Source organism: Zootoca vivipara, chromosome 9 (assembly GCF_965207765.1).
Source record: "Zootoca vivipara chromosome 9, rZooViv2.hap1.1, whole genome shotgun sequence".
NCBI classification, from domain to species: domain Eukaryota; kingdom Metazoa; phylum Chordata; class Lepidosauria; order Squamata; family Lacertidae; genus Zootoca; species Zootoca vivipara.
In genome coordinates, this window is record NC_142592.1 from 42,162,702 (window position 1) to 42,188,239 (window position 25,538).

The following is a 25,538-nucleotide window of genomic DNA, read 5'->3' on the forward strand; positions in this document are numbered from 1 at the left end:
TTAAGTTGTGTTTTTTTTAATAGAGACCATGTAGAATCTCACCTGCACACCTTAATAAGCATCACCTGGCATTATGCCCCATGCTTTCATCCAAATAACCATTATAGGGCATAAAATTTGCTTAAATGTCAAGCTCTATATGGAATGAAGAGGAATTGGATATCAATTTCACTGACTCTTTCTTCATTGCCCAGAGCAATCTTAATAGATGTCTGAAGAGGAGCCACGAACACGTACAGAAATCCTTAGACCACCCCCTCCCAATGGAAATCAGGAGTCATCAGGGGAAGTGGGGGCAGCACATATAATTTAGTGCATTTTTATAAGTTTGCAAGTCCCATTAGATTAGTGATGGGCAGAGGGCCGCGTTACCTTCTGGGCAACTTTCCAGAGGCTACATGTCACTGGTGGGCTCAGCAACGAATGTTAATTTTATGTTTGTTACAGCAGGCTTCAAGGACACATCATTCCAACCAGACAAAAACACTCAAGGAGGGTGCAAAGCAGGTCTGGCAGGGGGTGTGGTTGGTGAAGGAGTCTGGCCCAGAGGGAGAGGCCTGAAGGGCTGCATATGGCCCATGAACTTGAGGTTCTGAACTAGTGCCACTGTACAATATACATGCAGCTCCCAGGTCCTTAGCATAACTATTTTAGTCTAGGTAGGGAGTTGTGCAGCTCGGCAGAAGGAAGCAGGAGCATATGCCCAACTCTGTGCCATAGCTGGGGGCATGAGCCCACCAGACCTTCTCTAGCAATTCCACAGCCCCTCTTGTCTTTGTCACTGCCAGCACCCGTGCCGCATGTTGGCTATCCATACATTAGGATTACAGAAAAGGTTATAGGAGGTGCAGAAGATCTAGTAAATGTTAAAGGTGTGTAGATGATTGGAGATGTTAGGATGTTTGAGAAATGCTGCCTCAGACATGCAAAATCCCCAGCTTTGACCATCTTCTCTGGATTCTACCCTTTAACTCTGATTTGTGTTTCTGACTCACAAAATCAACAGCAGTAAGGTACAATTATCAACAATATAACCGTGTTCTTCTTAAGTCTGTAACCAAATTTAAGAAGCAACACATAGAAATAGAAAACACCCCTACATGTATGTGAGCACAGATTTAAACTCCAAGCTCCACTTATCACTGTTATTTAATTCAGGCTGCTACCTCTCCACATAGGAATCTTCCATGTCATGTGTTTTACTCTGCATGTGCACTTTAGCTGGATGTACCAGCTCCGTCCTTGACAGTAGAGTGTTGATACAGACCATTGTGAAGAACTTGGGACTGTAGGTTTGAAATCAGCCCACAGCTGTATATTCCACAGCCACACTTGTCTCTTTGGGTTCTCAGTTTTCCCGTAGTTGTTTTCCTCAGATCATGACACCACACAGTTGGACTGTTTGGCTCTGTCCCCCGAAGGGGAGCTTGGTCTCATTCTTTCTGTATCAGAAAAATAAAATGAACCAAAGGTTTCTAATTAAAAGATTTCAAGCGTGCTTTTTAAAAAGAAAATTAACACATTCAGGCATACCTTCTCACTTTTCCTTTTTCCTTCTGCAACTCATGATCCCCACCCACAGCCACAGGAAACATATTCCAGAAATGTTTCCATAGTGAAGGCACTTTTCAAACTATTTCGACTGTTTATTCCCAATTAATTTACAAATTTCGTTATGGCACAAAATATGGTCTTATTAGCAGAGGTGCAGATACCATCAAGGCACCATGTTTAATTACTAATACTTTTATAGACTTGTGTGCATTTGAACAGTTCTTGTAAATAAAGCAGAACTTCAGTATTTAAGCATCATATTATATATACAGTTATCAAAGGCCGTTGAGAAGGCCGTTGAGAAGGCCAATTCCTTTTTTCAGGATTATCAGATGCAACATTCACAAAAACATTTTTTTTTAATGCATCTCATTCAAAGTACAATTATTTAGATAATTGCAAACTACATTAAGGGTAGTTAAGAATGAGATAATCAACTCAGGCAGCAGATGTTAAGGGTGGAAGTAGCCTCTTCTTGGCTTGCCCACCTACGGTAGCTTCCCCCTGCCGCTCATCCTCTTTAGCTGATGCCCTGGAAAAGCAGTCCCCAGTCCCCCTCCCTCTGTATGCCACAGACAACACCAGTGAGAATCCCCTAACTGGGTGAGTAAGCAGAAAGGCAACCAGTCTAGGAAGAGCTCTCCACGAGGCATTGCATGCACGCACATGCACCACTTTGTTCACCTGACTTATATTTAGACATTATATACATGAATAGTCAGCTGTAAAATTACTAGTTGAGAGGCACCAGGACACTGGTCCACGTTCAAAACTTAAGCTTTAGATTCAGCCCTGGTCCTCCATACACACTGTATCAGGCATAGGCAACCTTGGCTCGCCAGATGTTTTGGAACTACAACTACCATGATCCCTAGCTAACAGGGCCAGTGGTCAGGGATTATGGGAGTTGTAGTTCCAAAACATCTGGAGAGCCAAGGTTGCCTATGCCTACATTATAGCAACCTGACCATTTGGCACCTGCATTGAGCTGTTCTTTTTGTGCTCTAATTGCTAGAATCTGAAACCTTTTTCACTGCATACACAGAATGAAAATTTTCAACATACAGAAAGCTTTAATAACCTTCACTTTGGATTATGTATCAATATGGGCCTCTGTTATTTTCTAGTTTTATCACTAGGGGTTGCTGCATGCCCTCTGGTCAACTTTAATAAAATGTTACAAATGATAAATGATTTTTTTCTTTGCTGTGAATTAAAACGCAATGTTTGAATCTGTGCATGTCTTGCGTTATGCAGATTTCAACGCAAAAGAAACAGACTGCCCATCTCCAAGAAAGATCTCAAAATGTATAAGCTGAAATGTAAATAAACTTTCAGTGTTACAAGTCATACTTCAGTAAAAAAAAAAAGGAAAAAAAGAGGTGCTTCTGACCATCGCTTCCACACTAAAATGGCAGAAACCTCAAGATATCCAACCAGAGTTTCCTCATCTTCCTATTTCCTTTCCTCAACAGCTGGGAACCTCCCCATGCATATTCCAATAGGGGAAACTCTCATTACATGATGTCTTGTGAATGATAACCATTTGATATTAAAAGACAGTACCTGTATACCTAGAAATATTAGCACAGCTTATGCCCTGCTACCCAATTTCCCATCTTCTCAAATACCATCCAGGTCTGGTGGCCAGCTTAATGTTTTATACGTGACATGTGGCTGGCTTCTCACTATAGCTTGCTATATGCCATAGGTCTCTCAGGCTGCCATAGATTACTTCATTGGCAGTGAAACACAAAGTGCTTTCTTGCACTGGCTGCAAGTATAAAACATTTATCCAAAGGCAAGTGGAGCAAATTCTGAACTGTAGTGATTAGTAGTTTCGACAGCCTTAAGTGGGTTCCTTCCTATTGAAGTATCTGAAATTGTTTGGCTTAGTGTACATTGTATTTTGAGACAACTTCAGATACTGTATCACCTCTGGGATTCCAGTTATTGAATGGTATTGCTCTGATGAATTTGTTGTTTGCTTTATTTATATACTGCTGTGTTAATGATTGCAATGCTTGTTTTTTAAATGCTACTGTGATTAATGTGAGCTGCTTTGAGCTCAACATTTGTTGTTGGAAAAGCAGAATACAAATATTAAACCAAAGTCTCTAATCCAGGGGTAGGAAAGCTCAGGCCTGGAGGGCAAGTGTGGCTGAAATGGGTACTTGAACTGTGACTGTGCCTCTTGTTTGCCTGGAAAGATTGTGGGATGTATGAGCATGTGGAGGGGGGTGTATAGAAACTTCTGACCACTGCACAGCTCTCCCCTCTCCCACAGTTTGTGCTGGTTCCGCAGCTCCTTCTATTTCATCCTACACGGCTACTGTTAGAGGATAGGCGCTAGACAGTGAACAGATTTAACTTCAGAGCAGGGGTAGCTAATCCTTTTCAGACTGAGGGCCACATTGATCCATGGTCAACTCTAAGGGTCAAAACAGGCATGGCAAGAGCTGCCTTCCCAAACACTTTACCATCAGCCATTCTACATTATTTGAAATCATTTCATCACCATTCATTGTTCTATATTTAATTCAGTAAAAAATATTTTTAACTCGACAAAGCAGCACCCATGGAGAGTATATGGAAGCAGGCAGTAAATCTTTTATTTAATTTTAAAAGACTATTATTTAATTTTAATGAAAATTTCAGGGGGATATGGGGGCCCACCAAAAAAAACAACACCTTTTGGCATCATGTCATCACAGCAGGAGACCCCCTGGAGTCAACAAAAATTTTAAACTCTTTTTAAAAAAACAAATGACTCATTGGGAGTGTCATGAGTAAAATGCATCTTGAAACATGGTTTTAGTAACTTGGCAAACCTAACAAGCAGAAGCACTAGGGCCAACTTGTGTAATTGGTAACCTAGGAAGTTAAGAGACATTCATGCTCCTGATATATTCATTCTTTATTACATATAATACTTTTTAAAAATGTGTAAAACCTTTCAAATTCTATGCTAGCCTTTCATTATTAGCAAAGCTGTGTTTGTAACCTAGTTTGAAGCTTAGCTTTTGTAAGATATTCATCCCTGAAGCTGTAGTTACTTCTCAAGAACAATAGACATGCTTTAGTAGTTGCTTGGAAACCACAGGTATGCATGGTTTGTGTGTGAATGGGTTTTGCTAACAGGAAGCATGAAGACCATCAAGTAGGGCCTGTGATGCAAGGTGGCAAAGCAGACTTTTGCTATTTTACGATGAGAAATATTTTGTACCCACACAAATGGAGGATGTTCCCATGCAGGTGGAGAGAACATTACTGAGACAATTCATACCTGAATCTTTGCAGAGAAGAATGTTGTTTTCACAAGCCAATCAAATTTCTGGATTCTATGGGACAGAACGTTTGCTTCTCGAGATATATGACTACAGAACAGCTTACTTTTAGGGCTTTATCAACACTTACTTTTCCTATGTGTTTTCCAAGCATGGTACGTATTTTAAAGCTCAATGTCTCAGCACTCTCTTTTATTGCTCCAGAGCCTTCCCTGCAAAAATTCATTCTTCAAAGCTAAATTGGAGCAAAAGGCAACCTGCAGAAAACCCAAATTGTGGGGAAGGCTCCAGGGTGGGAAAAAGGGGGGGTCTGGGATACAGAGCTTTAAAGTGCGGACACGTCCCTGGAAAGAGCAGGGCAAAAGGGAAGTGTGGATAAGCCCCCAATGCCAAGGCAGAGATTAACCCATTCACAAAAGGATTACAAATTGGGAAAGTATTGCATAGCAGAGATTTCAAAAGACAACATGTGACGGTGACGTTTTCTGTTTTTCCTATTTTTGAGGCTCCCTAGCCAGAATCCTCTTTTTGTGTGTGTATTTTTCTCCTCCTTTGTATATTAAAGTAGGGTAATTCCTTCACTTCAATCTCTAGTCTTCCACTTCCCAGCATAGCTGCCAAGTTTTCCCTTTTCTCACGAGGAAGCCTATTCAGCATAATGGAAAATCCCTGTAAAAAAGGGATAACTTGGCAGCTATGCTTCCCAGACATTTTCTTCACAGGGGAAGAAATGTCCCAAGCTGCGTAATACTGATTTTAGGCAATAGCAGCTTTGGGGGGAAAATTGTCTGGTTATTTGTTTTTATATTTATATCCCCTTGCAAAGGAATATGCCAGGTTGTGGGGTTCTGTTCAACTGGGTATCTCTGCATTCCTTGTGCAAAAGAAAGAAAGGGAAAGGCAGGCAGGCCTGATCAACTTGGCACACACAGCAAGGCTGTTGTTTAAACTTCACTAACCAGTTCCACCCCCAAACTGGCATATGATGGGCGGGGGGGGGGCAGTTGGAGACTCACAAAAACATTTTGAGGGACAGATGCTGCCCATGGGTTAGCCATGTCTGCTTTAGAGGAAGTAGTTAATAGCTACAGGACTTCGGTCATTAAAAGCTACAAAACTGACCATCAGTCAAATTGTTGCACTGCATCTTCTACCATCCCTGACCATTGGGCCTTATTGGTTGAAGCGGATGGAAACTGGAGTCCATCAACATCTGAAGGGCCACAGGTTAGTTCCCTCCCCCCCAAAGTTATTAAGAAGACTAAACAACTGCAAGCCATACTGTAGCCAGTAATTACAAACAAGAAAGAATTGTTGTAAGGGAACTCCAAAATGACTCATATAAAGATTCCACAAATGCTGGCTTAGCTACAAGAGACCCTTTTAATGGTTGTTGCTATCATTTCCCCCTCTAGCATGCACAGCGGGTTTAGGGGACAGGCAGGATACTGCCTCATTTATGCTAGGTTATGAAAAATGCAGGGCATTTTTAACACTTTCCTTCTCCAAACCACACTGCAATTGAGAGCTCCAGGGAAGGGAAGTGTGTTCTGGTGGGGTTCTGTTCATCAGAGGATAGGGACACATGTGTATGTACACACACACACACACACACACACACACACACACAGTAGATGCTGAGTGGATCTGTCTGCTCTGACATGTTTCATTCCTAACCCCATGATAAAATATTTTGCTATTAACAAAACAAAGACATCAGAATTTCACCCTTCACCCTTGCAGAGTGTAAGAAAGCAGATTAAATGCATCAAGGTGCATCCAGGGATGCATTTTGAATACAAATACCTTCCATGATTGTCACAGCAACTCTCTTCCCAGTCATATAAAGGTTGGAATGAGGCATCTCAATTTTGGTAATAAACCTACATTACACTCACGCAACACAGAATGACAATCTGCTTCCTTCTAGGAATCAAAATACGGCTCAAGACCCTAAGGAAAGTATACCATCAGTTATAGAAGTTATAAATGAATATGGGAAGGTGGCAGGATTGAAAATAAACTACAAAAAAACAACACTGCTAACAAAAAATATGGATAGCAAAGAAAGGGAAGAACTGAAACAGCGGACAGGTCTGGAGTTAAAAAAGAAAGTTAAATACTTAGGTATTTGGATATCAGCAAGGAGTATAAAGCTATATGAAGATAATTATAAAAAAGTATGGAAGGGAATCAAGACAGAAATGGAGCAGTGGAACAAACTACACCTTTCCCTCTGGGGTAGAATCTCTGTCGTTAAAATGAACGTTCTCCCGAAATTGATGTACCTGTTTCAGGCGATACCAATTCTGGGAGGAATAAAGTGCTTTGCTGAGTGGAAAAAAGACCTAACAAAGTTTATATGGAATAATAAAAGACCAAGAATTAAATATCAATTATTAACAGACAGAAGAGAGAGGGGGGGGTTTCCCCTTCCCAATCTAGAATTGTACCATGCAGCAGCTGGACTAGTTTGGATCAAAGAGTGGATAACTTTGGAAAAGCCGGAGATCCTGGACCTAGAGGGAGTAGGAAATAGATTTGGTTGGCACTCCTACCTGCTCCATGAAAAAGTCAAAAACCACAAGGGATTCTTAAATCATCTAATACGAAAATCCTTGTATTTGATTTGGGCAAAATACAAGGGTATTCTGGAACCCAAGATTCCCTTGTGGGCGTCACCAATAAATGCTGTTACAGTTAAGAAATTGAATATGGAAGAAAAAGTTACCACCTACCATGAGATATTGGAAAATGTGCAAAATGAATTGAGATTAAAAAAATACGAAGAGATAAAGGAAAAATTTTCGACTTGGCTGCAATACTTTCAGGTGAATCAGAGGTTCTTAGAGGATAAAAAATTGGGAATTGCAAAGGAAAAGTCTAAATTTGAGAAGGAACTAATAGACAATGACAAAAAGCTTATTGCTCGAATGTACGACCTGTTATTAGAATGGGAGCTCAAGGAGGAGCAAACTAAACCATCTATGATTAAATGGGCCCAAGACCTGGGTTACAATGTCTATATGGAACAATGGGAAAGGCTGTGGCAGAAAGACTTGAAATTTACCGCCTGTTACAATCTGCGGGAGAATATTCTCAAAATGATGTACAGGTGGTATCAAACACCAGACAAAATATCAAGGATGTATAAAAATAAATCACCAATATGTTGGAGGTGCGAGAAGGAGATAGGGACCCAAATGCACATGTGGTGGAGATGCCCAGAAATAAATAAGTTTTGGAATAATATCTATGAAGAGTTGAAGAAAATGCTGAAGTGTAAGATCATAAAGAAACCAGAACTGTTTCTGTTGAATATAATACCAGAGGATATCAAAGATGCAAGTAGAATTTTACTTATGTATGGTATTGTAGCTGCGAGGGTCCTTATCGCTAGAAAATGGAAAATTAAAGACGTACCAAATATAACAGATTGGCAAATCTTAATGAAGGAATATGCACAGCTTGCTAAAACCACTGGGAGAATTAGAGGTCAAACAAAGCAAAAAGTAAAAAAGGAGTGGAGGATTTTTGAAGACTATATAAATTCATCCAAATAACCAAATCCCGATAGCAGAACAGAATTGAACCATGTCGAAATTTTAAGGATAAGGAAATGTTGATAAGAACTTAAGTGTGAATTTAAATGGGTGTATATAATTTACACAGGATATGATTGGAAGAACGCTCTTCTTTTTTTTCTTATTTATTTTTTTTTTCTTTCCTTTTTCTTTTTCTTCCTATATAATCTCCCTATATAATTGTTTTTGTTTCAATTCCCTCCTCTTTCTTTCCCTTGTATTTTTATTTCCTTTACACTTGACATTCCTTTTTTCTTCTTTTTCTCTCAAATGTGGATTCCTTTATATGTAAAAGGGAGATGTATCAATTTCCTGTATGTGTTTTTGAAAATCTTTTGTGTTTCTGCAAATTTGTATGGCTTTTAACATTTGAAATAAATAAAAATTATTTAAAAAAAAAAAGGAATCAAAATACCTGATTCCTGAACCTAATTTATGAAAGAGAGAGAAATGTGAATTTATCCCATTAGCCCTCTAAATTAAACTCATCTAGAAACAAAGCTATCAGATGAGGTTAGTGTCAGATTTCAGGATTATACTAATACTTGATATAGCTGCCCTCCTTTCACTCTGCCCATACATTGACAGGTCTATCACCCAGTACGGAAGTTTGGGGATCTGAAAGCAGAATAGAGAAGAGCAAGCTTTTCTGAAAATAAATCCTGAAAGAGTAACTATTTTGTTGCTAAAAACAAAAAATAAAGTCTTCCCCAGGATTATTTACCTGAATTAGCCCCACTACTACGGACGCTGACAGGGCGAGGGTTAGCCTGGCTTTCCTTTCCAGTCTTCACAATCACAAAGTCTTCAGCAATATCACTGGCAATGGAACTGGCATCAGCATTGAAGGGTGGTGGCCGCTTGGCCCGTCTGAAAAATCCACTGCCAAACCTCTTGACTGGTTTGGAACCAGCTTCCCCATTGGCAACATCATCCTTCCTGAGGTCACGGATGGACTCCCTGGATTTGGATTTGGATTTTAATAGGGAAAGTAGTTTCTGAGGACTCCGGTTTCCTCTGCTCAGGTCCTCAAGTGGAGGTTCAATATCTGGCAGCACTTGCTCCACCGTGATAAGGTCATTCAGAAAAGTTTGTAGTCGCCTATTAGACTCACTTTCTTCTTCCTGTCCTTCTTGAGTCCCTTGTGACTCGTGCCTCTGGTGGGAGGCCCAGCGCATCATTTCCCCTGGGGGAACTGCCACTACCAGTCCATATTTTGGGCTGATGGCTTTCCGGGCCACTGTAGAGGAGGAAAATCCCATTCTCCCAACACCTTGGCGGAAAGGGCATGGAAGGTTCAGCTCCTTGTAGAGGTTGACCTCCTCTGAAATAGCATAAAGTTCACGGAATTCGATATCAAACATCTCCACATGCTGCCCAGTCAAGTACAAGACCATGTTTCTGTCTATGTGAGATGAGGTCCATGTGAAACTATCAAACAAGAGATATTGTTGTTAAAGCACTGCAATCAGAAAGAGTTACACTCTCACATCTAAGCTCATACCATCTAGGAAAACATGTCACACTAATCAGGAAGCATATTTATTATCCAAGCACATTTGTTAATTTATAGACACACATAGCAGAGAAAGTGCTGTGAAGATAGACATGTGACAGTCAAACATTTTTGTGATTTCTGTGTATATCTTTTCTCTTATATCCCTTCTTCCCCTCTTAATCCTGCTTCATATTGTTCACATACTTCTCTTCCTTTCTGCCTTTGTTCTGTGTTTCTTACTCCTTCTACATCCCCCTTTGCCCCAGGGTGGATTTGATTTAAATCAAACTGATTTAAATCACGGTTTAAATCACGATTTAAATCACTAGTCAGTAAGGCTATGATTTAAATCATAAAGACTAATTCTTGCTGGTATAACTTTATTATGCAAGTAGATGAAGATTTTTAGAATAACAACTTTTCATATTAGTTTTTTTATCCCCAGTTTAATAGGTTAATCATTCATATTTGGACAACTTTACTGTTGTACTTAGGAAGGAGAAAAATAATCATTACCTTAATAATAACAATTTAAATAGATTTATTCAACTGAAACAATAACATTTCAGCAAATGTTATTTGCTTAAACAAACATCCATGTTTGTTAACTAATTTGGCTAAACAAAAACAAAATATATATATTTTAAGAAACTTAGACTGTCAGCCCAGCCTACACATGAAAAACTTAAATACTGTCCAAACAATCAGAAAAATATTGTTTCTATTCTATTCACTGAACTTCTTGAAACTTAGCACTGAAGGGGTTGCTTCTGTATTCATAGGTTTGTAGAACAATAGGATTAAGGTCTTTTTCTCAACTCTGTTCATGTTATAACATTTTTGCTGTGAAGAAGAGGCATGTGATCTCTGTTGAGTCAAATTCAGTTTTGAGAACTGCAAAAGTAAACCAAGCACCTGTGATAATATCTTGTAGGCAGAGAAACTGCCCAATAATCTTACAAAAACCTCTGGAAGAGGTGAATGGATTAATGGAATTTATTTACCCCAAAAATTAAACATATACAACCTTATACTACATAATTAAAAAAACTAATCTTTATTTCATGATGGAATAACCTTTGGATGGTAATATGTTTTCCTCAAAAAGCATTTTATTTAAAAAAATCCGATTTAAATAAAAAAAATCGATTTAAATCAAAAAAATCCGATTTAAATCAAAAAAATTCGATTTAAATCAAAAAAATCCGATTTTTTTATTTTTTAAAAAAAATCATTGATTTTTATCCACCCTGCTTTGCCCTCATTCTTCCCAATCTTGTGCATTTTTACTTAGAAGCATAGGCAACGTGAGAACAATTCTGGGCTAGATGGACCAAAGGTCTGACTTCAGGTGTGAAACTAGGAACAAATGATTAAGCTAAGTTGCGAAAGGATCAGGACACGTTTCGTGTTCCAGTTAGCAGAGGGAAAGTTACATGTGTAGCTATATATGTAAAAGAAAAACCCACCCTGAATTAGCAACTGACCTGTACGATCCAGTAAGAACTTTTTCACCATCCACCATCAGGAAGCGTGTAGCCAAGTTGCCTTGGATCTTCCCTGATGGCATGTAGAACCCAACTCCAGTCACACAACGCACACGGATATTCTGACAGAAAGAAAAAGCACAGTATTATTATTATATAGTGGCCTTCATCTGAAGATCACAGAGCAGTTCACAACATACAAATACAAAATGAGAAACCTAAATACATAATAAAATTAAATACATAATAAAATTAAAATAAACCCACAAACACATGTAAAGGTTCATAGAATGCTAACCAGCCAAAGGCCTGGTTACAGATAAATGTTTTTGCCTAGAGCCTAAAGATATGTTATGAAGGCGCATCCCACAACAAGGGAGCAACTGCAGAAAAAGCCTGTTCATGTGTTGCCACTCTCTGGACCCTTTGTGGAGGAGCCACACAAAGAAGGGCTTCAGATGATGATTTCAGGGTCTGGGTAGGTTCATATGTGGAGAGTTGGCCCTTGGAGTGTTATAGTCCTGAGCCCTTTAAGGTTTTATAGACCAAAACCAGCACTTTGAATTGGGCCCAGAAACTAACTGGCAGCCAGTGCAATTGGGCCAGGATTGGTATAATACGCTCAAACAATCTTGCCAAACAGTGAACAACCTGGCTGCCAAATTCTGCACCAGCTGAAGTTTCTGAACCAAAGAAAGAAAGAAAGAAAGAAAGAAAGAAAGAAAGAAAGGGAAAGGCAGGCAGGCAAACTTATTTGAGCCTGGAAAAGTAGTTGTTGGGTGAAGAATGAGAACCTTCATGATTAGGAATACCCTAATTTAGGGAAGGTTCTTTGTACATGAAAAAAGTGGTGATGATTATCAACAACAATAATTTCCATAGTATGCTGAATATAAAAAGTGCTTGACAGTTCTTACTTCGTCCTCTGAACAGCTCTGCAAAAGTAGACAATGGACATTCAAATGTAACAGTTGGGGGAACAGAGGATCTGAGACCATGCATTGCAAAAGGCTGACCAGATCTATAAAGGTGAAAGTCAGTGAACAAAGATGCTATTCAGTCTTAGAAGAAAGCAAGAGAACCTCTTCATGCAATAAAACTTGTGGGAATCTACAGCGAATGTTTAAACTGAAGAAAGAAAGAATCTGCACACCTTTTTTGCAGAGAGAATGAAGCAAATACCAGAGCATTACACTGCAGTTAAGGCTGCAATGCTGAGGACAATTATTCAGAAGCAAGGGCCACTGAAACCAGTGATAATAAATCCTGATGCACATATGGACCTCCATCTTTCTTTTCATACAAAACTGCTGGAAACCACACTCTGCCATCATCTAGCAATGTTCCCAGTGCCATTCTGAAACAATTTTAGAAGCAACTGGCAGCTGCTGCTGAGTATAGAAACTTGCCTTTCTTTCATGTTAAAAAGGAAAGGAAAAGATGGAAAGGCTGCCTCATAAAGTGGTACTCCACTATCTGAAAATGTTGCAACCTTTGCTCGAGTCCCATTAAGATTACGGTATAGCAATTCTCCCTGCGTCATCACTGGAGGACAAAGGTTCCAGCGAAGGTGGAGAAGTGACTTGTGCTCAACCCTACTTACAATGTAAGTCACGTAACAATTCTATAATAATTTTAATGGGTCTGTGACCATACAATAAATCACTGATTCCATAAATAAATAATAATTCATGAACAACAAGATGTGCATAAAGTTATGAAATGTGAAATAGCCACACAAAAATACTGCTCATTAATAGTTCCTCATCATCCTGGAAAAGTGACAAGTGGGGAAGTGCAGGCTTCTGTCCTGGGCCCGTTGTTATTGAGCATCTTTACAGATTGGAGAACCGGGACAAAACTAATAATGAATCCCAATAGGGACAAATGCAAGGTTTTACACTTAGACAGGAAGAACCAACTGCACAAACAGAAGATGGAGGGGACCCCTGGCTAGGTGATCAGTGGCAATAGGTGAAGAAAGAATCAAGTCCTCTAACGACAATAATTCTTCAATCTACTCAAATTTATATTAAAACTGTGCTTTGATACCTCTCAGCTATGATTCTCATTAATCACAGTGCACATCATCAGCTCACCCGGATATAGAAATCACTCAGCTCCATGCCTTTGCACATTTCCAGGAAAAATTTACAGCCTTCTTCATCCAAGATGATATAAACAGGGATCCGACGCTTGTATGATGCATCTACAATATCCCGGAAGATGTCCCTGTCAGTGAACTGGTCCATGACTACTGCTATAATCTGGCCATGAAAGAGAACAAGCAGTTATTTTAAAAAGCAATACTGCAATAAGGCAGAGATTTCTGTCCTTATGCCATCAGGGCTTATCACATATACCCATGACATGCTACACGCTATGAAAAACATATGCTTCAACATATTTGGGAGTACATTATTTGACAGCGTGGTTTTTACTGCCTGAACAGACAAGAAAGCTTGTTAGTTCTTGTTCAGAGCCACCCTAGGGTTTCCAGTGAGTGTTCCATGTTGAGTAGTGTCTGAAAAATACTGTAGACAGTGTACAGTCATACCTCAGTTTAAGTATGCTTTGATTTGAGTACTTTCAGTTTAAGTACTCTGTGGACCCATCTGGAACTGGTTAATCCACTTTCCATTACTTTCAATGGGAAAGTTCGCTTCAGGTTAAGTACACTTCAGGTTAAGTACGGACTTCCAGAACCAATTACACTCATACTTCGGGTTAAGTACGCTTCAGTTTAAGTACTCTGCGAACCTTCTGGAACAGATTAATCCACTTTCCATTACTTTCAATGGGAAAGTTCGCTTCAGGTTAAGTACGCTTCAGTTTAAGTACTCTGCGAACCTTCTGGAACAGATTAATCCACTTTCCATTACTTTCAATGGGAAAGTTTGCTTCAGGTTAAGTATGCTTCAGGTTAAGTACAGACTTCCGGAACCAATTGTGTACTTAAACCGAGGTACCACTGTATTTGCTCTAATCTAAACTGCATGACCTGACTTCTCACAATGATTTAACCTGTTTTCTGGAAGTGACGTACCCACCCACTCCCAACAACCCAATCTAGTATTCATCCACCTAATAGGAATCATAGTCAACCCCTAATGCAGGATTTAGTCAAAATATCCCTCTTTTTTAAGAGTCCTCACCCTCTTAATGAATGAGGTGGAATGCTACAATTGACCATTTTAGCAGTTAATGGTAATGAGCTCCTCCAATGCAGGTATCCATAACTGAGTGGTAGAGCACATGCATGCAGATGATCCCAGGTTCAATTCCTAGCAAAAGAATTAGGTAGCATGTAATACAAAAGAACTTGGACTGAGAGCCACTACTCATCAAAGCAAACAATATTGGGCTAGATGGACAGATAGTCTTAACTGAAGTGACTTCCTGTGGAGGCCTCAAAAATTAATACCGCTGGTTCCATACTGCAGTGGAAAGAGATTTTAAAGTATGCCCCCCCCCAAAAAAGTGTTTTTAAATTGCTTCTTTCCTTTCTTTGGGTAGTGATACGTAACATTAAGAGGATTTTTATAGTTCTATATACATGTGTGAATAGGTCCTGTGGAATTCAGTGTGACTTATACCCAAGTGTAGTGCACATGAGCTCACTTGTTTTTCAGATAAACCACACTATTTTTGGATCAGCAATAATTACTTGAATGAGCATCTATTTTGCTATATTGGCCCATCCTTAATATCTAAAATAAATTGTACAAGTTTGTGTTGCAAAAACTGTTTGAACTCAAATACTAGCAACACTACTTATTAGTCCTGCTTTGGGGCAGATTGCCATTAGCTGCATTCTCCTTCTAAATTAGAGGCATTTTCTTTGGATGTCTTGCCTGAGCCAAATCTTGCAAGGCTGCCAATCCTGATGGAGGTCAACTGGGTTTCAGAAAGGTTGGAACTTTTTAAATACTCCCCTTAATGAAGACAGGACCATACAAGCAGAATAGAAGGCCAGCAAGAACAAGTGAGAAACAGGGAGGTGCTCTACAGACCTAGAGGCCAATCTGCACTGCTACATACATTACCTATTGAGGAAATGCATTAACTTGGAAGCGTCATAGAGCCCAGACACTGCTAATTAAATAGGATCCCTCTTTCTTTGCTCTGGGGGGTTTGATATATCCTGCACCACTGGATTCTTACAACAAAGACAAGACATCTGAAGGCAGCCCTGTTTAGAGAGGCTTTTTAATGTTTAATAGATTATTGTATTTTATTTTTCTGTTGGAAGCCGCCCAGAGTGGCTGGGGAAACCCAGCCAGATGGGCGGGGTATAAATAATAATAATTGTTGTTGTTTTGTTGTTGTTGTTGTTGTTGTTATTATTATTATTAATTTTATTATTAATTTGGGCGTAGGACTGAGAAACATAATACGATTCTGCAAGGTATCCATAGCTAAGTTACTTAGCCTTTCTAGATTATGTGCAACTCTAACTAGAGCTTGGCGGTAGAACAGCACACATTTTGTAAAGGTGATAAGAGGTATAATAGAATCAGAATGTTTAACAGGATGGCAGAGTAGTAATTAATCTGGAAGATAAATCAACAAAAGCAAATGGAGGAAGACAAATTTCAAATGAAAATAATTCAGCACTCCTTCTCTCAGCTTCCTCTCACTGCAGAACTGTACCCTTCTGCAGCATGTTAGCATTATATCAGAGGGAGAGGAATCCCAATTCTCCAAAACATTATTTTGAAGATTATCTGAATGGAGGTCTCTGTCTCACCTGCCTGACTGTTTGTGGTGAGTTTATGGTAGCAGGTAAAAACAAGGCTCTCATTTAGGATATTCAGATGTTATGGTATTTCTTAACATACATCAATTCCCAAAAACAGCTCAGATTAAAAATTACTTGCATATGCCTACAAGTATAGAAAACCCCAAACAACCAAGTTATTTTATCTCCATAAACTCTTTGATGTAACATTTGTACTTAAGATAATCATAGGACTGCATTCCAACAATGCAAAACAGACTACTGTTCTATCCTCCCTGCTCCCCCAAAATCAGCTCAAGGGGGTTGGTGGACCCTCTAGAGCAGATTGGGGGAGAGGCATGGGAGGAGAGGAAATGGAAGTCACATTGCTTGAGTGAAACGCTGTATGCTCTTGCACAGAACTGGCTACAACCCATTGAGGTAGAAGAGATTCACAAGTTATCTAGCATAACCCCCTGCCAATGAAGGAAATTCAATGCTACATCTCTGCTTAAAATTCCCTAACAAGGGAGAGTACACCTCTCTCTATGGCAATCTGTTCCACTAAAGGGCAGCTGAAACTATTAAGGAAGTTCTTCCTAACGTTGAGTTAAAATTCCCTTGTAATTTGAACCTGCTGGCTCCTACCCTCTGGAGCAACAGAAAATAAATTTGAAGAAAGCTACCATATCACCTCTTAATCATCTCTTCTCCAGGCTAAACACACCCAACTCCTCCAACCTTTCCTTATAGGACTCACGTTTTAACACAGATAATGGCAGCAAACATCTCAACACTTCTATAGGAGTAAAGAAGAGCCTTAGGATGTGGTAACATGAGCAGTTATTACAAAAGCTGATTGCTCTCTTAAACGCTGGGAGGAGCGCAGAAAGAAATGCCATAGTACTCCTGCATCAGCACAACTGGATGCCTTCATCTGCCCCGGCTGTAACAAAACACGTTTCTTCTATATTAGTCTCTACAGCTGGAGCAGACGCTGTAACTCTCCAACAGCTTGACTTCACTTCCGAAAGCGCACTCTTCCATTGTCTCACGAGACAGACAGATGCCAACCTACTAAGAGCTGATTACTCTCTTTAACGCAACCACCTTCAGACTCTGCTGGGTGAAGATTTTCCCATTTTTTACAGTCAGCAAAAAATATTGAAATTACTGTATTAAAATGAACACACTGTAAACCAGTGCATCAGTGGCTGAAATATACAGTCTTGCAAAGCATTGCTATGGCTCAAGCAAGAATGATTACTCCAGTGGTAGATATTATATAGCACTGGGAAAGCAGGGGGCAGGAAGAGAGAGAAACAATATGGGGATGTAAAGAGGGCTTGGTTTTCAAATGACAGGGTATATTGAGGAAAATATTACCTAAGCCCTATTTCTAACAGAAGGCAAACTGAGAAGAGCTGGAAAAATTATAGAGTTGAAGGAAGGATGCAAATGGGTGAAGGCATTGCAAGCTTTCCTTGTATCCAAGTTGACTCTAGGCAATTTCCCAATGCTTTGCAAGTACAGTACTGGGTACTTCACTAAGACTGTAATCTACAAATCATCCATTCTTAAAGCCATGAAAAAATTAGCTGCATCTGACATTCGTGTAACATGAAATCCTCTACCTTTTTTGCCACTGGCCTGCTTCCCAGGAGACTTGTGTAGCCAAAAGGTCATGCATCAGACGAGCAGACCTGAGGCTGAAAAATCTGAAGAGAAAACATTTTGAGTATACTGAGAGTTAATGTGTTCAATTTTAAAATTCCATAGCATCTATATAAAAATTCTTACTAAAGCCAAAAATAAAACAGCATTCACAAAAGGTGGAAACAGACTCAGACATAATATTCCAGTCTCCATCCAGTGATTGCAGGTGGGGATTATTTAAGATAACAAATGAGTCTTTAAGGTCTCCCCTAAAGCCTGAAGTATAGCTGCCCACTGCAGCTCTACTGAAAGGGAGTTCCAAAGGCATGCAGCCAGTGCCGAAATGGCAGAGCCAGCCCAAGACATTTTGGCACCTGAAGCAAACCACAAAATGGTGCCTCCTCCCAGTCAGGGAAAAAGGAGTAAGTGAAGATCTATATCAGGAACAAGGATGGAAGAAGACCAGCAGCACCTCCTACTGTATTGACCAACAGGCCACTGTAGAGGCAGCATGGGCGGGGGGCTGCTGAACAGATGACAGATCCAACCTCCAAGAAGCATGCTGCAGCTGTTGCTGCCACAGAAGCAGCAGGAGGAATGGGCAATGCACTCCTTGGAGGCTGGACCTGCTGTCCCTGTGGATGCAGCTGCCTGAGGTGGTCGCCTCACATTGCCTCATGGGTGGGCCAGCCCTGAAAAAAAGGCCATCTCTCTTGTGAATGCCCAACTCACATACCTAGAAAGCAGACACACCAAGAAATCCTCTGATTAAGATCTCAATGTGCAGGCAGGAACCTATGTATATATATGTATCTATGGCTATGAAACAGATTTTTAAGATGCAATGGCACAGTTCAATGAAGGGAAATATCACAGTGGTAAAGTACATGATTTGCATGTATGAAGTCCCACCTTCAACTCCTGGCACCTCTGGGTTGGGGAGAGAAAGTTTCTGGTCTCAAACCCTGGAGAGCTACTACCAATCAGTGCAGAGGAAACTGAGCCAGATAGACCACTTAAGTGACATGGTAAGGCATCTTCCTCTAATGCTCTGCCCAGGATGTAAATGCATACTCGAGTTTATTTTGATTACTAATGAAGTGGCAAGAGATACACAGAGGCTTCACAGGTTTAATAACACTAAACTTCATCAGAGCACAGTTAATGGAAAAGAACTCATTCCATGAACTTTACTTTGCACTTACTGGCTTCTTAGAATTTCTGAGGCATACTGTTTATTTTTGCATTAGCTGCAATAAATGAATTTCCATCCAGAGAGGAACTCTAACCTCCTCAGTCTCAATTATAAGATCAAAGAAGGCCCCTGGAAGCATGCAGTGTCCTGGGGAAAGGCAAAGTAACTACTGTACACTCTCCTGGCCAACAACAAGCATGAGAAACCAAAGTATGCCTGGCACAGCCTACACTGACTCCAGTCCACTGTATAGATCCAGCATAGTCAAGCAAGAGTTAAAGCACCTCACCTGTCTAAACAAGTACTGTATGGAACAATACTCTCAGGTCCTGACAATGAAAGCTCTCTGGAAATGCCTCCGACGACACTTCAGAAGGAAGCCAGGAAATCTGAACAAGGATCAAAATAATCAGGAGGCAGAGAGAAAGGTACAGTACTGAGAATTCCCAGCCCTGCTCTCCCTGTCATGTTCCAAGTGTGAGGAGGGGGCAGGGCTAAGCCAGCTTTGGGTTTGTTGGATCCTGAGACTGTCTTACTGCTGCCACACAATGGCATCAGGCCTCATCACATGCCAGCCAGGAGCTGGTGCAGCAATTGGGTCCTTACCTCTCCCTCTGCCATGGCCACAATGAGCAGCATGACTGCAGATGCGATGGTAGTCCCACCACTTTGCCCTTAGTTAATTAGTTAATAATACACTGTAGTAATAATCATGGTATATCCATTGCCAGGTCTGCATAAATTTAGATCCTGACATGGCTAACCAGCATGTTTTCTCTAATGTCCTTTCAAGTTTGGATTAAATGGGCAATGGTATTAATTAGCACCAGGCTTGTCCTTAGGAACAAAGGGATATCTTAGGATATTGTGTCATGAAAATCCTGTGAACTATGTTGCTTAATGAGTTATTATACAGAAACAGTTCCCTTTCAATAGCTGATGTGAAACCATATAGAGGTGATAAAACCTTTCCCTGGCTACTGGACTGTCAACTGAGGTCCTTTCTCATCAGTCCCACTACAAAAATAGATGACACTAGGTAATGAACTCCTTTTGAACTATCAGTTAAAGACATGACACAGGCAATGGTCTCTATTTTGTACTTATAAAATTCCTTATTCATGTTTCTTTTGGGGCCTAGAGTCAAAAGTTATGGTGGGAAACCAGTTGGGACACACAGAAGTTTGTAATCTCAAACTCATTAGCTCTCTTTAAAGTTGTTACATGGTTAGTACCTTACTCAACGACTGCTCTCCTTTGTGCACCCAGGTACATATTCACTGTGTTGGAGGGGCTGCTGTACAGTTGGCACATATAAGCACATGTGGGCTGGCTGATTTTTGGAATAAGGTGTTTGCTGAGATCTCTTTGATAAGTAAACAAATTATTACTCCATCTTTCCACCTGGCACTTTTGAACCCGTGTATGGAAACAACAGGATTTGAAAAGCAAATAACCAACCTCTTAAGCCTGGGGCTACACTGCAAAATACTGTAAGACAGGCATCCCCAAACTGCGGCCCTCCAGATGTTTTGGCCTACAACTCCCATGATCCCTAGCTAACAGGACCAGTAGTCAGGGATGGTGGGAATTGTAGTCCAAAACATCTGGAGGGCCGAAGTTTGGGGGTGCCTGCTGTAAGACCTCCAGTCTTAACCATTTTAATTGCTGGTACTCTAGGGTTTGGCAAATTGCCCTCCCTGACATCAGCTAAAAGTATCTAAAGGCTGGAGGTTGAATGACTGCAAAAGTATAGCTCATCTAAGACTTTATAGAACCTTTACTCTCAATAATGATGGAGCTCACAGGTGAATAATACTTTAATTTGAACATATTTATAAAGGGAATCTTTTCTCCTTTTTGAAGATGGGGACAACATTTGCCTGCCTCCAGTCTGCAGGGACCTTGCCAATTCTCCAAGAATTCTCAAAGACAGAAACTCTGAGATTACATCTGCAAACTCATTTAGTACCTTTGGGTGCAGCCCATCAGGCCCTGGAGATTTGAATTCCTTAAAGTACTTAGGTGTTCCCTTACCACCTCTTTTCCTATCTTGGGCTGTAACTCTCTCCTTGCATTGCTTATTCTGTTACAGACTTAATCAATGGAATGAAATTAGATTAAATTGAGTCCATTAATTTCAGTGGGTCTACTCTGAATATGGCTTGGCTACCAACCAATTAAAACAAATTACACATCCAAGGGTGGATACAATAGTAATTTTCATGTACTGTACATACAATTGCATATTGGATCACACCTTTAAATTCATATGAATTAATTAATCTAGAACTCTATACTAACAATTGTGTAATTAGAATACTTACTACACAATCCTGACAGTCTCCAGGAAAAGGATGTCTGTGGTGTTACTACTTATGTGAAGCAGTAAGCAGTGCATGCTTAGTATTTAGGCCTAAGACTGCTATCCACAAAACACATACATCAGAGTACTCATACAGTTTAATTTTAACTACCGGTATCTGAGTAGCACAAATGTAGTGTAGTGGTTAGAATAATGCATTGGGTTAGCTCAGTGGTAGACCTCTGCCTTGCATACAAAAGATCCCAGGTTCAATCTCTGGCATCTCTAGGTAGGGCTGGAAGGACTCCTGCCTGAAACCTTCGCAGAGGAGCTGCCAGTGAGTATAGACAATACTGTACAGGCTAGATGGTCCAATGGTTCTGACTTGGTATAAGGCAGCTTATGTTCCTGGTATCAAGAACGTCAGGACTTGAATGCCTGCTTAGACTCATGAATGTCAATGGGTGATCCTGGGCCAGTGCAATCCACTCTGTGTTTAGAATAGAATTGTAATACTGTAAATAGAAGAGACCTTGGAGATCAGAAAGTTAAATTCCCTGCTTAATGAAGGAATATTGCAACTACTGTACAGTATCTCAGACAGAAAGCATAAGTCTCTTCTCAGGTGTCTCTAGGGAAGGAAGTACTGTATATTCCTGTGTATTAAGACTACTTTTTAACCCAGTAAAATCTTCTCAAGTCGGGGGTCGTCTTATACACCGGGTTGCATTTCTTATACGGCGAGTATATCCCAAACTCTATATTTTAACTGGAAAAGTTGAGGGTCGTCTTATACGCCCAGTCATCTATACGCCGGAATATACAGTATGCGTTATCGTATTCAACAGCATCTACTGAAGTAAGTGTGCACAGGGTTGCAGACTTATTCTCTCAGTCTAGTGGAGTTCCTGGGATTCTTGTGAGAGTATCAAAGGTGGTGGGGAGAACCACGTATGACACTTTGAACAACAACAACACCACCACTACAAATGTAGTAGAAATAATAAGTTCATTTGTGGTATTTTAATGCCTTACAAGTCAAAACAGAATCTAGAGCATTCAAATGGGGTCATAATGATTAAAATTGGTTCCTCTAAGTACTGGTTATTATAATTTTAGGAATTTCTTAAACATACTATAAGCAAATTGTCTAGGAATATTTACTTCCGAGTAATTTGCAGGGGGCCCTTAAAGTTGTTAGTTGCCCTCTAGCAAAGAGGACATTCCAGCCAGTTTTCCTGTCTAGAACCTATTTTTATATTTCACACTTCCTCAGACTGTCTTTTACTTCAGTGCTCTTCAAAACCTTCAGGATTTTCCCTACATAAAAAATGGCTTTCATGACCAATGTCTTATGACTTAGCCTGCTCATGACTAAGCCTATTTACACAAAAATAAAGTCCACTAAACTCAGTGCATTTAAGACTGTGGCCCAATAGAAGTCTAACAAGAAAGGATGCAGTCATTGACATACATGCACCGCAATCCTAAAACACAGAGAAAGCTGTGGAGATGTGTGTAACTGCTGGATTTTATATTTTCATTTTTTTTCACCCAATATTTGTTTCTTTATCCCAGCAGTCCTTGGTGTATTGGCTGGAGTATCATTTACTCCAAAGAATCCAGTTTCTTCCCCAAAGAATCCTGGGAGCTATATTTTACCCCTCACAACACCCATAAACTACAGTTCCCAGGATTCTTTGCAGGAAAGCCATGACTGTGTGATAGTCTGATAGTAAAGAGCATTTTAAATGTATGGTGAAGATGTGAGCACTTAGAAGACCTAATATCAAGTCTCTACGCAGCCAGGCTCACTAAATAATCTTCAGCCACTCGCCACTTCTAGGCCCACCCTAACGAAGTGTTGTGAGGTATTAAGGAAATGGGGAAAACCCATTAGAGGAAGTAAGGGATAAAAGTGCCATAAAACAAAGTAAGCAGGAAGGGCACAACAATGACTGGTTAGTACTTGTACACCTGTAATTCATTTCAATGTGACCTGAAGAGGAGAGCACAACAGATTGTAGATTTATGGTTATATCAAGTGGCCTTCCTCTGAAGAGGGCATGTGATTGCAGCATATATTCTGCGGAGAAATCCACGTGACATAATGAAGGACCTTCTTGGATGAAAAACTCAAAATACAGGACACTACAAAATCATGTTGGGGCTTGTCCTGTGGAGTTGGGTTGTTCCATTATAAGGCATATCTATGAGGTCCCTTGGGCTGCGTTGCCTTGCAGGGGGTTGGACCAGATGACCCTCAGGGTTCCTTCCAACTCTACAATTCTATGAGAAAGGCAACCCTTTAAAATAAACTAAAAAGTTGCCTGTTAGCAGAAGAAAGGCGCAAGTGCTTGTTTATTGCGGAAGGAGAAGCGGCCTTGGGTCCTGAGGGGCTGAAAATGAAGGTTGCCCTAAGTAGGTAAGAAGTTTCCTCTTGATGCCTCAGTCCCCTTTCACCTAAAAACACTCTGAAGTGACGCGGCCCCCTTAATCCGCGCTTCTAAGGCACGAAGCAGGCGGCTGTCGAGGCCTCCGAAGAGGCTCAAGGCCTTCCCCTCGCGGCCTCCGAGGGTCTCCCAGGCGAGATACCCACCTTCTGCGCCTGCTGGATCATTTCGCGCGCCACTTGCTTGACGTGAGGCGCGTTGTCTTCCTTGCGCGGGTGCGTATACAGCCCGAGGCGGCTGACTCCCCGGTAGAAAGTGTTGGTCCAGCCCATGTCCAGCGGCGGGATCTCGGTGTCGGATCTCTCGGGCCAGTAAGCCAAGGACAGGGGCTTCCCCGAAGGGCCGGCGACCGGCTTGCCCCCCTCGAGGTGGGCATCGTAAGCGCGCCAACCGCCCCGCAAGGCCTGCAGCTCCCGGCTGGAGAGGAAGTCTCGCAGCTGGTCCTTCTTCAGGCGCTCCTTGTACGCCTTCTCCCCCTTGGCCAGCAGGACTTCCAGCGCCCTCCGCTGCTCCTCGCTGTAGTAGTAGCGCGGGTGGTGCTCGCTGACCCTCTCGTTCACGTGAGCGTCGTCCAGGCACAGCAGCTGAGAGTCCGCCATTCTCCCGCCCCGCCGCCGCCACGGCTCCCTCAACTGCCGAGCGGGAGCTGCCAACGACACCTGGAGCCCGGTGAGGAGGGGAGGAGCCGGCATGTCCCGCCTCGCCTCACCTGGGCCGGCGCTCGCTTCGAGCAACTGGCTGCGCGGGAGCTGCGAAGTCAGCAAAGGGCCGCGGCTTGAGGCGCGAGTCTCCTTCTCCGCGTGGGAAGACCGAAAAAGGGAAGGAGACGCCAAGCGCGCCCCGCTGCGCTCCAGGGTTTTTTTTAGCCTGACTTCTGCCCTTCAGACTTATTATTTTGGCCAAGACTAGAGGGACGCTGATATCCACACACCACCAAATGAAAATTAAATTCATATGTTCAATTATTCTCTGGCCTTCTACTTTTACTGGTCTCTTAACGGATTTTCTTGTAATGTGAAGTTGTACTTTATATTTGGACGTGTTCTATGTTAAGCCTGAAAGCAGTTCATATTTTATTATTTACTTGTTGACCCGAGAGTGTTTTGAACCTGCTTCAAAACACTCTCGGGTCAACAAGTGCGAAAGGAAAAAATGATATGGAAGGGAGAAAAGCAAATCCAGGGCCCAACTTAAATTCTCAACTTAAATTTGGCCCAAGTTAAATTCTTTTTGCCGGTGATATTCATAGCTGCCAAGTTTTCCCTTTTCTTGCGAGGAAGCCTATTCAGCATAAGGGAAAATCCCTTTAAAAAAGGGATAACTTGGCAGCTATGGTGATATTCTGATGTTTGCTTTAGTCTGCAATCCTGCACCCACCTACCCAAGAGTAAGTCCCAATCATTTGAAGTAACTTGTGAGTAGACATGTGTAGAAGTGTATCTTTAATTGATTATTTATTTATTTATTACATTTCTATACTGCCCTTCATCCAAAGATCACAGGGTGGTTTACAATATAAAAACACAACGTAACAAATGAAAACAATAACTCCTTCTATATAATTACTATTTATTACATTTTTATTGTTTATGATTCCATCCTTTCATGAATTCTTTAAAGAAATGCATAACAGCAGAAACTACTATTAAATACTCCAGTCCAATGGATCAATGTCTGCCCTGTTATTTTTATGGCAGCCATTTTATAGGATTCTCTATGTAGGTCTCAGTGCAGTTACAAGGGAACAATTTGTTCACTTGTGTCAATAGTACCGCCTGATACAGCAATGCCGTGCATGT

The 25,538-nt window shown here is 40.9% G+C and overlaps 1 protein-coding gene across 1 annotated transcript; it reads right to left on the reverse strand.

Annotated features, from left to right (window-relative positions):
- Window positions 1–18: 18 nt before the first annotated feature.
- Window positions 19–24,382, reverse strand: SACK1F (scaffolding CK1 anchoring protein F). Its single transcript, XM_035127561.3, has 5 exons — window positions 23,886–24,382; window positions 13,510–13,677; window positions 11,411–11,532; window positions 9,150–9,856; window positions 19–1,442 (listed from the first exon to the last, which is right to left on the reverse strand). Exons 1-5 carry the CDS (start codon window positions 24,336–24,338, stop codon window positions 1,378–1,380), a joined length of 1,515 nt encoding a protein of 504 aa, XP_034983452.2. The 5' UTR covers window positions 24,339–24,382; the 3' UTR covers window positions 19–1,377.
- Window positions 24,383–25,538: the final 1,156 nt, after the last annotated feature.

Bases quoted from the DNA above. Each gene is read 5' to 3' on its own strand.
- SACK1F (XM_035127561.3), bottom strand. From the start codon at position 24,338: ATGGCGGACTCTCAGCTGCTGTGCCTGGACGACGCTCACGTGAACGAG. The intron at 13,678-23,885 runs GTGGGTATCTCG...TTTCATGGCCAG, and splicing joins TGATCCAGCAGGCGCAGAAG to ATTATAGCAGTAGTCATGGA. The intron at 1,443-9,149 runs GTAAATAATCCT...TTTCTGATACAG, and splicing joins TAGTAGTGGGGCTAATTCAG to AAAGAATGAGACCAAGCTCC.